The following is a 15,864-nucleotide window of genomic DNA, read 5'->3' as shown; positions in this document are numbered from 1 at the left end:
AAAGTACATAGTTTTCCCATTACATCAAAATGCCTTCTCCTCTTCTCCCACTTACCTCTTTAGTCATGGCATATGTATGATGTCTTTTAAACCTCAATACAAAGATTATGGAAGCATTTTCTGATTAACTTTCCATCATTTCAGCATTCGGTTATGTGTAGAATAATACTATACAGGTCAGGAGTGGTGGCTCACGCCTGTAATCCCAGCACTTTCGGAGGCCGAGGTGGGCGGATTACTTGAGGTCAGGAGTTCGAGACCAGCCTGGCCAACATGGTGAAACCTCGTCTCTAGTAAAAATACAAAAATTAGCCAGGCGTGGTGGCACATGCCTATAATCCCAGCTACAAGAGAGGCTGAGGCAGGAGAATCGCATTAACCCGGGAGGTGGAAGTTGCAGTGAGCTGAGATCGCGACACTGCACTCCAGCCTGGGTGACAAGAGCGAGACTCTGTCAAAAATAATAAATAAATAAATTAATTAATTAATTAATTAATTTATGTAAAATCACTAGCATATTTTATTGTTGCTCTCAAGATAAACTGATCTTAACATAAGTTCCTTGGTATTATGAAATGTCTCTTATAGTCTTTTGGCTTAAAATAGTAGTTGAATTTGGTAGCCTGAATATAATAGTTGCTCAGTAATAAAATTATAAAAGAACTACCTCTCTCATCAATGTAACAATATTTGTAAACCAGCTATAAAAAGATGAAATGATTCTGTGAAACACTATTGAAGGGATTTATGTTCTCTAGAATGTGAAAATTACCATGGATTTGTGTCCTAATTATAAAAATCTTCAGTTATGTCAAATACCTGAGAAATGAGCAGAGAGACATAAATATCTTAAAAGCTACAAATATTTAAAAAAAGACCTCTAAGAGAGATGTAAACTTTAACAGAGTATTTGCAAATACTCATTTCAGAAATGAAAATAGTTATTCTCATATTACATCCTAAAGACCTAATAAGATATTAAAAACCTCCAGAAAAGGCTTAGATTGTACTCATCAATAATAATTTTGTTACTATGGGTTCCTGATATGCATAATAAAGACTACAGATTTCAGTAAAATCATATACTGTTAGTATATTATCCCTTTGGATTTATCTCAAAAACAGGGAATTTAGTTCAAGGATGGGCCTTGAGGCATCTTATCCAAAATGCAAATTGCTTTTTGTTTCTACAGTTGTTTACATACCTCAGTTTACTAAACAGATGGTTTCTAGAGGTATGGTATTCCTTTGACTATACCTAGAAGGTTAGGACATGATTCTGGTTTACTTCTTTGCCTTTAAATTGCAAAATAAAGGCTGTCATTCCCTGTGTTGCTACAATATATGAGAAAGCTAGGTCAACCAAAATTGTGAATACAGTGATTTTGAAAGCTCAGGTTTATATTTAATGGCAATTCTCTAGAGTATTTGCATTTGGCTCTGCAATGCAACTGGGAACATTACAAACCTATGACAAATTTTATTTTAACTTTTTTCTGGGTCTGACAAACAATATAAATCTGTAGGAGAGGCAGAGAATTAGTAAGAGCTTGTGGTCAGGAACTCCTTTTTCTTCCTCCTTCCAAAGCCAAAACTAAAACAAGAAACTGTCCTTTTCTATGATAGGTTTATTTCTATTTTCCCGTACATTGTTAAGTGTCACCTTTTGGGGGTTCCAACTTTATGCATATGTGGTTTTTTTTCTACTAGAGTCCTAGGCTCTGTCTTTTGTCTCTTGCAGCTGGATGTGTTCCAATTACCAGACTCCCAGCCACCAGGGATCAAGCAGATGTCAAGCAGCTCTGATGCTCTTTATCTCTGTTGAATTGAACTTTCTGAAGTTTCTGGTTTCCTATTTAGTTACTTCAAAGTTCAGTCATACTGTAAGAAATGTTGTCCATGTATTTTTAGGTTTTAGGTAACAAGGTGTTTGCTTGCTCTGCACACCTAATCTACCACATTGCTGGAAATAAAGAGCTCTAATTTATTTCAATGCCACCTGAATTTTAAGTCTCCTTTCCCTCTTTCAAGCTCCAAACTTTCACATTCTCAGACTATTTTTTCTTATTTTCTCAATCATTTGACACTTTCTGATCGAACTCTTCTTGATCTCTTTGTGACATCTAATGTTGACTAATCTATTCCATTCTGAAGTCTTGTTTAGGCTTCTGTGACATATACAGTTTGATGTTTCTTATTTAAGTGTCCTTCACTAAACATCTTTTCTTCCACTTCCCTCCAAAATGCTCGAGTTTCTTAGGTCTCCGTCCCCATCACCTCACTTAACACATTCTCCCTGGATGATCTCTTTCACTGCCAAATTCAAGTTCATATATATACTGATAGATCTCTACCACAGATGTCTCTAAAAGTATAAACCACTGCTTCTAACGGTCTATTCAATATCTCTACCTAAATAGGCCAAAGACAGTCCAAATTCAATATATCCAAATCTGAAGCCCTTATCTACTCTGTCTGCATGCATTTGTCACACTCCATTCTTCATATTGTAATGTTGTAGCATTTTTTTAACATACACATATGATAGACTATAATATTACTTATAAATATTTGCTATCCACCCCCCACCGCCAAAAGGATTATACTTTCTAGTCCCATTGACACAAGACTTAACCACATGACTTGCTTTGGCACTGAAACTGAGAAGTAACATTTAATGCAGAAATTTTAATAGCCAGTTAGTGCTTTACTATGGCCCTTTCCCCTCTGCCAGAAGACAAGCAACATTCAAGGTACAGGTTCTCTGTTAGCCGGGGTCCTAGAGGGAAGGCAACATGGAGTGGACTCTTGATGGTCACACAGCATGAACAAAAAATAAGCCTTTGTTGTTTTAAGCCTCTGAGATTTGGGGATCATTTTTTAACACTGCAAGACCTATCCTATTCTTACTGATAGAGCATATCAAATAATTTATCTTCCTTGTTAGAAATTGTTCAGTAGCTCCCAATTGCATGTACAAAGAAGTTCCAACTCCTCTGAATGAAAAAAACATACCATATATGATATAGTCCCCATTATTGCTTTTACAACCTCCTTTTCCAACCACCATCACCACCACTTATGTACATTAGTCATATCCAACAATGGGTTATTCTTCAAAAACACTATGCTATTTCATGGTTTTGTGCCTTTCTTCGAAAGTGCTGTTGTTACTGTGCTACATTATTACCCTTTATGTTGTCCCACTTGCCTACTTAAGTAAATTCAATATATAGTAGTGTGCGTGACTTATTCAGTGATATCTTCTTCAGTCATTTCAAGTGGTTAGTGCTTGAATTTCTCTGTGTCATAGCATTTTGTACACTGCTCTGTTACAGAATTTAATACATTGCTTTTCAGTGAATATATCTGAATTATTGAGGGCAGTAACTCAATCTTACTCGTATTTGTATTCCCAGTGCTCACTACTCACAGCAACCCTCAACAGAAATCTAATTCAATGAACAGAATAGTCTCATTGCAAAAGAAACATTATGAATTTAGATATTTCTTTTGTTTACAAAAGTAAAATATTTTGGTGATTTTCAACACTGATATGTCCCTTATCAAAATCTCATTCATTTGTTCAGGGGTTGATGAACTTTTTCTGTAAAAGGCCAGAGAGTAAATATTTTAGGCTTTTGAGGACATATATAATGCTTACCTCATATTATTCTTCATCTTTTCCCCCCAAGCCTTTAAAAACCTAAAAATAATTCTTAGCTTGAGGGCTACACAAAAACAGGCCTTGGACTGCATTTGGCCCATAGGCTGAGTTTCCTTACCCTGGTCTAGGTAAACATCAGAGAAATTAAGTCACTTCTTGTTAGAGTACAAAAGTCTCTCCATGGTAGTATAAAAACAAAGCACCAAAAGAGACACAACTATCACTTGCTGCCAAGCAGACAACTGGACTAACAAAGAGCTTCTAAAGATAATCATCAACTAAATTCAACAAATACCATATTGATACAATTTGAAAGGCCTTCTACTTCTTCAAAGACCTAGAGATAAGAAAGGCAGGAGATAATGTCACTTCCTTGTTTACGTTTCCACAACTTCCAACTGTGTTTAAGGCTCTTCTCTACTACGTTTCCAGCCTCATATTAAAAAATCATCTTTGGCTGGGTGCGGTGGCTCACGCCTGTAATCCCAGCACTTTCGGAGGCTGAGGCGGGCAGATCATCTGAGGTCAGGAGTTCGAGACCAGCCTGGCCAACATGGTGAATTTTAGTCTCTACTAAAAATACAAAAATATTAGCCGGGTATCATGGTGGGCACCTGTAATTCCAGCTACTCAGGAGGCTGAGGCAAGAGAATCACTTGAACCCAGGAGTCAGTGGTTGCAGTGAGCCGAGATTGCACCACTGTACTCCAGCCTGGGCAACAGAGTGGGACTCATCTCAAAACCAACCAACCAACCAACCAACCGTCTTTAGTCTGACCACACTGGCTTTTTTATTTATTTTCCTGAACACTCTAAATTCTCTTTAATATATTCCTCACTATCTGGAATGAATCTATCACTCTCCATCTCTCTCAGTAAAATTAATACATTAAAAAAAAGTATTTCTTACTCTTCAACCATCAGGAAAAGGCAGAAAACAGGTATAAATCATCCTCTTTTTTTTTTTTTTTTGGTAAACACACAAACTATCCATAAAAAGAAAATTGAAAGCATACCCTAAATTTCTGTATAAATTATACAAATATGTTGTATGTATTAACAGGTTGTAAATATATAAACATTAGCAATTAAGAAGTTTAAAAATAACTATTAATAGAGGTTCTCCTCATGAACTCTATTTTGCATATCCCTAGAGATTTCTGAATGCTACTTTGGAAATTACTAGTTTACTAAACAATTTTTTTTTTTTCAGACGGAGTCTCACTCTGTCACCCAGGCTGGAAAGCAGTGGAGTGATCTCCGCTCACTGCAACCTCCGCCTCCCAGGTTCAAGAGATTCTCCTGCCTCAGCCTCCCAAGTAGCTGGGATTACAGGCGCACGCCACCATGCCTGGCTAGTTTTTGTATTTTTAGTACAGACGGGGTTTCACCATGTTGAACAGGGTGGTCTCGAACTCCTGATCTCAGGTGATCCACCCACCTCAGCCTCCCAAAGTGCTGGGATTACAGGCGTAAGCCACAGCGCCCGGCCTTAAGCAATTTTATATGTATCTAAATCTTTATTAAACAGCTACAATCCACATTCCCCTATTATTCCCAACACACACTTTTACTTTAATTCAGCTTTGTAAAGGGGAAGACTACTATATTGTTTCAATGTACATTACTGATTCTCAAATACCAAGTCTATTGTTTCAACTCCTTTGAATGGAAAAATAAAATACCATATATGATACAGTCCCCATTATTTTTTCTACAATATTGTAACTCCTTATTCACAAATAACAAATGGGAAACTATCTTGAAAATCTGGTAAAACAAATAGCACTAGCCTGTTGAAGAAGTACTCTCAGATGAAGACCTTTTCCGGGTAGGGCTACAATTTGTGCTCTCTGATGGCCGCTGGGAGGGTTTATCAGAGGTTGGCTGGGAGCCTGGAGAAAGAGAAAAAGATAGAAATCATAGGAAAATTCAACTTCAAAAATAATGTGAAACCATCTTTTGTTAGAACTTGTTACAGTTTAGTTGCTGCCACTGTCATCCCCTGTAATAATATGACTTGTAACCTGATATTAGGAGGAAAATAAGCAGAGGACAAACCACACTATATGTTGTTGTCAGAATTTCACAGATCTTATATACATAAGTTCTCCTGTTACATTACCAGAGGAAAAACTAATTTTAATGGAAGAATAAACAACATATGATTTAGTTTTCATGTGTTACTAGCCTAAAACATTATTTAAAATATTGATACAAATTACTAATAATATTTTAACCAAATCTGTTCTGGATTATTGATTAAAATTCATCATATAAACTGACAAAATTTACAATATAATTTATTAAAAAGTTGATGTGAGGGCCCAGCACAGTGGCTCACGCCTGTAATCCCAGTACTTTGGGAGGCCGAGGCGGGTGGATCACAAGGTCAAGAGTTTGAGACCAGCCTGGCCAACATGGTGAAACCCTGCCTCTACTAAGAATACAAAAATTAGCCAGGCATGGTGGCACATGCCTGTAATCCCAGCTACTCGAGAGGCTGAGGCAGGAGAATCGCTTGAACCTGGGAGGCAGAGGTTGCAGTGAGCCGAGATCGCGCCATTGCACTGCAGCCTGGGCAACAGAGCAAGACTCCATCTCAAAAAAAAGAAAGTAAAGCCTCAAACCTTAAACCCACACATCCTATCCAATTCATAGAAATTATTTTCAGATTCTATGTTTTTCTTCCTTTTGCAAATTCTAGAAAAACTGGTAATTAATTTATCCATGAAATACATTAAGTTTCTTTTAAAGCTGTACACTTAAGGATCCTTGGCTATATACATAAAAGCTTATGAAGACAAAGAAACTCAATTTCCTTTCAAAAACTTTCATGCTTTTAGCAAAACCCCAAATCTATAGAGCATATTACATCTCCCGCTCAAAAGAAAAGTATGTTGTTGATGTAAGATTATTTTCCTGAATAAAATATACTTGATTCTTATATTGGATTCTTTATAATCTAAAATGCCAGCTATTAAGAGTTGGTAATGAATGTCTACCTCATGTTTGTCAAAAAACTAGTAATCTGAAATGCTTATTGATGGGAAAAAATTACAAATAAAAAAACTTACATGTAACTGGAGCCGCAAAAGGTACAATAAATCAAAAAGTTGAAGATTTTCAAGATCTGCCTCTAAATGAAAGTTCACTCCTAAAAGAAGATGTGATTAATTCTCTAAGGAAACTTAGAGTCAGAAGAACTGAATGGAGCTAAGCTGCTGTTTCCTTTTCTCTAAGAGAAATAGACCATGAGCCTTGTTTCAATTAAGTAGTATATTAAATCACATTGCTGTAAATAGTCTTTTAGCAGGCTATGGGAAGCACTGCTCAGGTAAGATGTAAGACTATATGCTGTCATTCAAGAGTAACACGTTAAATTTTTTTTTAGAAAATTGATGTGATAGTACATCCTACTTCTGAAACACAATGATGACTGATGTAGACCTATTCAAGCAGCAAGATTGTTTATTGTTGAATCTTAACAACAGATACAAGACGGATTTTTATATCTGACAGTATAATAAATCCTCCTCGAGTGTGGTTCAGATGAGAGATTTCCACTAAATAACTGAATGTCGCAATGAAACATCTAAGAAATAAAAAGCCCAGGCATCAGTGAAGACATAACTTTAAGTATTAATACTGAAAACTTAATATACAGACAGATACATATTTCCTACCCAACACATAGTCAAGACAGAAGACAATAGTGGCCAAGAAGCCTGAGATAATAGTCAACTGTATCACCATTCCTGATCGTGGATTAAGTACTAAGAAAAGAGGGGTTTGAGGGCTTTTTTTTTTTTTTTTTTTTGGGAGACGGACTCTGTCTCCCAGGCTGGAGAGCAGTGGTGCAATCTTGGCTCACTGAAACCTCTGCCTCCCGGGTTCAAGTGTTTCTCTTGCCTCAGCCTCCTGAGTAGCTGGGATTACAGGCATGGGCCACCATGCCCAGCTAATTTTTTGTATTTTTAGTAGAGATGGGGTTCCATCATGTTGGCCAGGCTGGTGTCAAACTCCTTACCTCAAGTGATCCGCCCACCTCAGCCTCCCAAAGTGCTGGGATTATAGGCATGAGCCACTGCGCCCAGCCCTAAGAGCACTTTTTATATAGTCTTTTCTCTCAGTAATAAACTAACATTTATTAAGTGAGTATAGTTTGTATGTTTGGTACTATGCTAGATATTGTGAAGGTAGGGGGAAGAAGTCTACAAATGGTGTAATGGTCTCTGCCCTCAAGGAGCTTACTAATCATCGTGTATATCATCATGCACTACATTTTAGGTGGCACTTGTGCCATCCATTCTTGAGCTCCATCTTCAGTTCTTAGGCTATTTGGTAGTGTTTCCTGAATTTCTTGGTCATCTTCAAGAAAGTCTTGATGAAGGCTTCAACTGTACCTTTGATAATCAGGATATCCTGAGAATCACCCTGCCTGGCCTCACCCACCTGAGGGTAAAAAGAGGGTACAAGCACTTTCTTCAAAGCTCCTTCTTTTGGTGACATCTGGAGCTTCAGAGGCAGTGGGAGATGGAATGGGGGTCAGATCCATGGAGATCATTATTGGCAGCATTATTGGCAGCAATTCCTGAGAAACTGAAACAATTGAGAGAGAGATGGCTTATTAGCTCACTTAGCTTCTAAGCCATTTTTCATTTCCTGAAAGTAATGGAAGCCAGCAGCCTATTCTTAGGATTTAATAGGAGATTTGAGTAAAATTTCATTCAGGAAGGTTCTCATTTTTCATTTTTAAAAGTTTGAATTCCCTGTTCATACAGAGCAGAGCTATTCTTAACAATATTCCATATTTAAAAAGAATCAAGTTGTATCCTTGAGATACAGATCTCTATCGCTTGGTAATCATCAGCTCTAGCATCTTATTTCACTTAAAAGCAGTGCTCACAGAGGCAGTAAGAAGATGAGGATAACTGAAAAAACATTAAAGATATAAAGCAACCAAGTTTAAGACTGGAAAGTGATGCTATCACTTATGTAAAAGAAATAGCAACCAGTTAAAAGATGTTCAAAGTATGTTAAAATTAGCCTAACAGTAGGAATCATATGAAATCTGCAAACATCTGTAACATTGCCAGAAATACACTGTTTTATAAACGCCAATTTGCAGTTGGGCTTCCAGAAAGAACCAGATAATGCCCAGAGAACTAGTATGTCCAATTCAACAGAGACCAATATATATGTATGTGTCCAAACCTAAAACATAATGCAGAGCAGAGTCGAGTGTGATATTGTGTTCAGTACATGGACTATGGAGTAAAGCATCCTTGGGTTTGACTCCTGGCTCTACTACAAATTAAACTAGAGAGAAACTATAGAAGTAAATGTGCCTGGACTTTGGTTTAATAAAGCTAAGTTACAGCATTGTTGTGAGTCCCAAAATGAGATAATGTAATCCAAAAACAATTTTATAAAATTCAAAATGTTTTATAAATATTAGTGACTACTATATATTAATTGAGTCCCTAGGTTTATTATGGAATTTTTACATAGGCAGGTGTGGGGACTCATGCCTGTAATCCCAGCACTTTGCTAGGCCGAGGTAGCCAGGTTGCTTGAGTTCAGGCGTTCAAGACTAGCCTGGACAATATGGCGAAACTCAGTCTCTACAAAAAAAAATAAAAATTAGCTGGGCATAGTGGTGCATAACCTGTAGTCCCAGTTACTTGGGAGGCTGAAGTGGGAAGATCGCTTGAGCCCAGGAGGTAGAGGCTTCAGCAAGCTGTGATCACACCACTGCACTCCATCCTGGGCGACAGTGAGACCCTTGCCATAATAATAATAATAATAATAATAATAATAATAATAATAATAGAAAGAAGAGCAGTGAGTTATACCCAGTAGGGAGCTAGAACTAACCTATTAACATCAAGCATTTACCTTAAACATAGAGTGAATCCAATTAAGAAGTACTACTCATATAGGCACCTCCAGGGCTGGTAGGTACTTGCAGGGTAGGAAAAAGTTACTCTGAGTGAATCTTCTAATTCACTGACTCTTCGCCATAGCTTTTGCAGAGTATGCCCAAGAGATGAGTCAGAACCAGAAGACGTCTGGCTTTCTGCTCAGTTTTTTCCCAAGGGAGAAAGTAGTTTTCTGCTTCCCCTACTTAGCCCTTTTCCTTGCTGTCTCCATCATGTGACAAATGTTTGCTCATGTCTCAAGAGTGGCCATTTTAGATCTGCCTGGAAGGATGTGTGGAGGCTCCCCATTCCACAAAGGACAAGAGGTTTATATGAATTCTAGTTCAAGAAAATCTGACACTTCCTCAAAGCATACACACAAAGAACACAATTGTAGATATCAAAGAGTTCCCATCATTTTTCATTTCAAAATACTATAAAGCAGAATAAGTATTTCAGAGGTGAATAAAGACTACAAATAGGAATTCCTTAGTTCACAATATTACTACGTAGACCACCACTGTGTGTGTCTCATCACTCAGATGATGATAACTTCAGAATATGTTTAGAAATTCTACACACATAAATGCAGGTAGTAGAAATTATAGGCAAGCTGCAAAAAAAAAAAAAAAAAAGTACCTAAATAAAATTGGATTTCAGAATAAATATAAGTAGATTATTAAGGGAAATAGTTTTTCTTCCGTTGGAAATAAAGGTCCTCATGTAAACAAGGCAGACTACTAGTAAAGAGGAAGACAGAAAAAGAGAATACCATAAATTGGAATAATACAGAGAAAATTAAGAATTAAAACCAAACTTGCAAATGTGAAGGAACCTTGGAAGTGATTTTAATTATAGACTCTCTGGATTTTATTTGGCCAGTATTTGATGAACTTTTGAAGATAAAGACAGGATTTACAGAAACATTTTTGTCAATTTAAACAAGAGGGGAAAGGTAGTGCTTTTACAGCAAAACTGTAAGATGAAATCAGGGATACAAACTGTCAAAGTTGAAAAAGTAAAAAAAGAACATAACTGGATCATAAAGAAGATTATGAAAATCTTTATAATAAACACAAAATGAGCAGAAACCAAGAACCTGTTTTCAAATTGATTTGCCACAAAAAATCTTGATTGACATTTCCACTGGAGGAACTAAAACAAACCAAAGATATAAAAGTAATGCTACTTTTACAGATGCCTGGGTGTGAAGACAGTAAAACAGGCAAAGATAGCAGAATAGATAAAATTCTCACTGATAATAGTGTCTGCAGTGGTGGAGGCATCCCAAAGAAATCATGAGAATAAAGATTCAACTAACTACTCACTGAAGCCCTGAGCATCCTAGCCTAGAAAAACAAGGAATTTCCCTGGTGCCAAATACAAATTAGCAAAAAAAAAAAATACAGTATATTAAATCAATAGTTGGTTGGACAAAACATATGTTTCTTTAGCCTAAGTTCACTATTAAAGCTTTTATAACTTAATATAGTATGAATTTTAGTCACACTCTGGAGATCAACACTAAAGACACAAGTAACTAAGAAATCATTTATATGAGTGGAATGTTTGATGTTTGCAATGCTAGAAATATCTTTGGGTGAATTACGGAAAAATAAATTAAGTATGCTAATTTGGAAGAATGCTATGCAGTAGTCAGTTCTAAGATATTATCGATTTTAAAATAATTTACTTTAAAAGTTTCTAACACTGAAATTGTTCCTTCCCACCAAAATTAAATTGTTACAAAAGTTTAGTTTTAAAAAAGATTTCTCTTCTTTCATTATTTATAAGTCAAAGCTATTTGGGAAAGTGTGTTAAACAACGACTAAACCAAAATTGGTTGTAATAAAAATGGCTACCATAGTAAAGGAATATGAATATAAAATATCAAACTATTTGAGAACTTCTGGTCAAGATTTTTTTTGTTCCCAGATTCAAGTTCTGAATCCTTTGGTATGGTTCACAGTTGATAGCCACCTTGGAACCTTCTTGTGAATGAGCTGAATGCTAAGGTAAAAGCTGGGTCCACAATAAAAACAGCTGTTTTCAATTGTGGGAAATACAGAAAGCAATACATTTTATCTGATGCACTAACTAAATGCACTACAAGAGAGTATGACTCAGAGCCTGTTCTGGTGATTTTTAAGCTATAAAGTCTGTTTTGGCCGGGCGCTGTGGCTCATGTCTGTAATCCCAGCACTTTGGAAGGCCGAGGCAGGCAGATCACGAGGTCAGGAGATCGAGGCCATCTTGGCTAACACGGTGAAACCCCGTCTCTACTAAAAATACAAAAAATTAGCCAGGCGTGGTGGTGGGCACCTGTAGTCCCAGCTACTTGGGAGGCTGAGGCAGGAGAATGGCATGAACCCGGGAGGCGGAGCTTGCAGTGAGCCAAGATAGCACCACTGTACTCCAGCCTGGGCGACAGAGTGAGACCCCGTCTCAAAAAAACAAAACAAAACAAAACAAAAACTCTGTTTTTTTCTCTAACTAGGCTATTTTTCATAATGCCCAAATGACATCATTCACTGAAATGGAATTCTTCTGGAAATTCCCCTAACTGCACTAACCACACCACAAACAATTTTCTGCTTTCATCTCTGTAGGTTCACACTTCCTTTATAGGCATATCTTTTTTCTATCATGTTTTAAATCTTTTTAAAATTGATACATAATAGTTGTACATATTTATGGGGTACATGTGATATTTTGTTACACGCATAGAATGTATAAGAATCAGGTCAGAGTATTTTGGGTATCCATCACCTTGCGTAGTTATGATTTCTGTGTCAGGAACATTTCAAGTCCTCTCTTCTAGCTATTTTTGAAAAACACAATATTGTGCTGTCACCTATAGTCACCCCACCCTGCTACTGAACATCTGAACTTATTCCTTCTAACTGTTGCATAAGTGTGTCTTATAAACAGCACTAGAGAAATTGTTTGAAATCAGTATATTCTGATCAAAGCTTATACTCTTCAGTTAAAGAGAAAACTCAGTATTCTTTGCTTCAATCTATATGCTTGTACAGTGAATATACTTTTTCCAAAAAAAAAGGTTTAAGCCTCACTTATTCTTGGAGGACAAAATATTCATCATCACTGAATGCACCAAATAATGTATATAATTTATATGTAGTAAATCATTTACAATAATGTTCCATTGTCTGCTTGTTCTATGACTTGTAAGCTATAAATGCTAAATGAAAATACTCCATTCTACTGCTCTGCCAATTTTAGAATCCAGGTTTGTAAGTTCTGTCATGTGTAGCCAGCCATGAGTCACATATGCTGAAAAACAGGGATGAAATAACTGACATTCCAGGTCAGAAACTCTTGCTCATCCAAGTCAGAAACTCTTGCCCATGAGACCTATTTCATGTCTACCTAACATACATACAGAAATTAAATAGAATCACTATCAGGATTGGGAGAAACCAGGAAACCTGGCCTTACTTAAGTGTGTAATTTTACTGTAATTTCACTTGCATCAAGCTGATTTTATAGCTGTCAGTCTGTACAGTACAGAACAGTATATGTTAGAAAAATAAGCTAACTACCATATGCACATAATTTATAAAAGTGATTATAGCTGTTATTCCTTTTAAGTCTTCATAAGATTTAATTTTACAGTGAATATACTTGTTTACTTTAAAAATGCTCAAAGTGATAAGTCAGTTTGATTCCCCATTTTTGAAACAAGGAGAGAAGGGTTAAATGCCTTGATCCAAGCTATACATTCCAGTGTCCCTAATCTGGTTTCATTTATTTTTCCTGAAATTTATATCAACATGATTTATCAAATATGCCTGTTTTACCCCCAACCAACACTTATGATGAATCCACTCAATACAAATAGTAAATAACCTTTATTTCTTATTTCATCAATTATCAGTTTGAGATATGTTTTACTTAACAATTTGTATTCTGCTGTATTAAAAAAACTCATTATTCTGGAATAAATTTAGATTTACATAAAAGTTACAAAGATAGTACAGAGAATACTCGTATGTCCTTTACCCAACATTCCCCAATGTTAACATCTTACATAACTACAGTACATTTGTCACAACCAAGAAATTAATATTGGAATAATACTATTAACAAAATTCCAGACTTTGTTTAGATTTAGCCAATTTTTTTCCACTCATGTCCTTTTTTCACTGTCAATCTGGGATATCACATTGTATTTAGTTGTCATGTCTCCTTAGTCTTCTCTGTTCTGTAAAAGCTTCTCAGACTTTCCTTGTTTTTTCAGGTCCTTGATACTTTTTAGTACTGGTCAAGTATTTGTAGAATGCCCTTTATTATTATTATTATTATTATTTTCTGCTTAGATTTAACACATTCTATCAGAGAGTACATGATATCACCATGCCTTATCATTGGTGAAGTTAACCTTGAACTTGGTTAAGGTGCTGTCTGCCAGGCCTCTTCACTGTAAAGTTACTGCTTTTCCCTCTTCATACTCTGTTCTTTAAAAGTCAGCAGTCCAGTCCATATTCAAGAAGAGGTAAATTAAGTTCTACCTCCTGAAAGTGTGTTCTACGTATATTATTTGGAATTTTTCTGTAAGGAAGATTTGCTTCTTTTCTGCCAAGTATTTATTTAGTCAATCATTTATTTAAATCAACATGGATTTATAGATATTGACTTTATTTTTTAGGTTATAATCCAATCCTCTCATATTTATTTTGTTGCTCAAACTGTCCCAGCTTGGACCACTGGGAGACATTTCAGGATAATAATATCCTGAAGGTGATCAACAATATTGTAATACTTATTATACAGTAGGAAGTTTTGGGAGCATTTTAACATGATACCAAATGTAAAATGAATCTACCTTAAATTTATATATGGAAAAAATCAACTGAAGACCGAGAAGATCACTTAAAAATCATATGTAATTATGCATTTCTTAAACCTTTATACTTCAAAAAGCAACCTGACATCACAGATTGAGAAAATGTAATTACATCTTCAACAGAATGCTATAGAATAACAATGTCATTGTAAGGAAAAAGCAAATAATAAACCAGTCAGAAGTGCTACAAAAGAAAACACTGAGGAAAAAATAGCAAAATGTAAAGGTGTAAGAATTTTAATTGTCTGCATTTCCTAACTTCCATTCCTCAGCCTCCAGAAATCTAACATTTGCCACTATACAAATGGCTCTCAGACGCAAGACAAACTAACCGCCAAAGCCAATCATCTACTTTCAGTACTTACCTAACCAATCTCCCATAACACTTGACACTCTTTTTTTTAATTAATTAATTTTTTTTTTTGAGACGGAGTTTCTCTCGTTGCCCAGGCTGGAGTGCAATGGCGTGATCTCAGCTCACCACAACCTCCACCTCCCAGGTTCAAGCAATTCTCCTGCCTCAGCCTCCTGAATAGCTGGGATTATAGGCATGTGCCACCACGTCCGGCTATTATTTGTATTTTTAGTAGAGATGGGGTTTCGTCATGTTGGTAAGGCTGGCCTTGAACTCCCGACCTCAGGTGATCTGCCCGCCTCAGCCTCCCAAAGTTCTGGGATTACAGGCGTGAGCCACCACGTCCAGCCACTTGACACTCTTGACTATAAACTCACTTAAGAAACCCACTGAATTCACCATAAATATTGTCATTCCTTCTCATAGCCTTAATAATAAAGTATCTATAATTATCTTCAGGTTTTACCTCTCCTTTGAGCTACAGATCCATCTGTCCTACAAAACAGGCTTGAAATCCAAATTTATTACCTATTTCCAACCTTATCCTTTTGCATATCTCATTTCACTTAATCACATCATCTCTACCTTGGCTCAGAGCCTCATAATAACAGCCTCATAATATTTTGTGGGAGCAGTTTCCAAACTGATCTACCTGATCTCTTTTCACTAATCCATCTATCACACTGCTGTCAATGTAATCTCAACAAATTATTCCCCATCTTAAAACCCTTAACTTCTCACACCTTATAAAGTAAACTCTATACTCTTGGGAGTCTCATATAAACGAGGACTTTATGATCTGCCTATCTTTCCAGTCCCATCTCTTGGGTCCCATATCAAATCATTAACACTTAACTAAGCACAGTAACACATCCCCATGCCCTTGCAAAGCTGATATCTAGTGTAAGAAACATGTGTCACACCTTATTCTTCGCTGCTAAATTCAAAACTCCCTCCTCCTTCCCAAGACCTTTGAAGTCAGTCCCTCACTTCTCTGCTCCCCAAAATGCCTTGTAAGTATCTCAATATTAAGAACCGTCAGGCTGTGCGC

General features: G+C 36.5%; 1 protein-coding gene across 7 annotated transcripts in view; it reads right to left on the bottom strand.

Moving 5' to 3' along the window:
* ASH1L (ASH1 like histone lysine methyltransferase) overlaps positions 1 to 15,864 on the bottom strand; it is a 227,669-nt gene that overhangs the window by 119,472 nt on the left and 92,333 nt on the right. For 4 of the 7 annotated variants that reach the window (XM_063604700.1, XM_063604699.1, XM_034936974.3 and 1 more), the window contains 2 exons: positions 8,123 to 8,269; positions 5,461 to 5,562 (listed from right to left, as the gene is read on the bottom strand). In XM_063604700.1, the coding sequence (XP_063460770.1) occupies positions 5,461 to 5,562; positions 8,123 to 8,269 (249 nt within the window). The remainder of the gene's footprint in view (positions 1 to 5,460; positions 5,563 to 8,122; positions 8,270 to 15,864) is intronic. The other 3 variants (XM_063604702.1, XM_003817044.8, XM_063604703.1) reach the window with 1 other exon arrangement.

The sequence above is a fragment of the Pan paniscus genome, chromosome 1 (assembly GCF_029289425.2).
Source record: "Pan paniscus chromosome 1, NHGRI_mPanPan1-v2.0_pri, whole genome shotgun sequence".
In the NCBI taxonomy this organism is placed as follows: Eukaryota; Metazoa; Chordata; class Mammalia; order Primates; family Hominidae; genus Pan; species Pan paniscus.
This window is presented reverse-complemented; position numbering and strand designations above follow the sequence as displayed.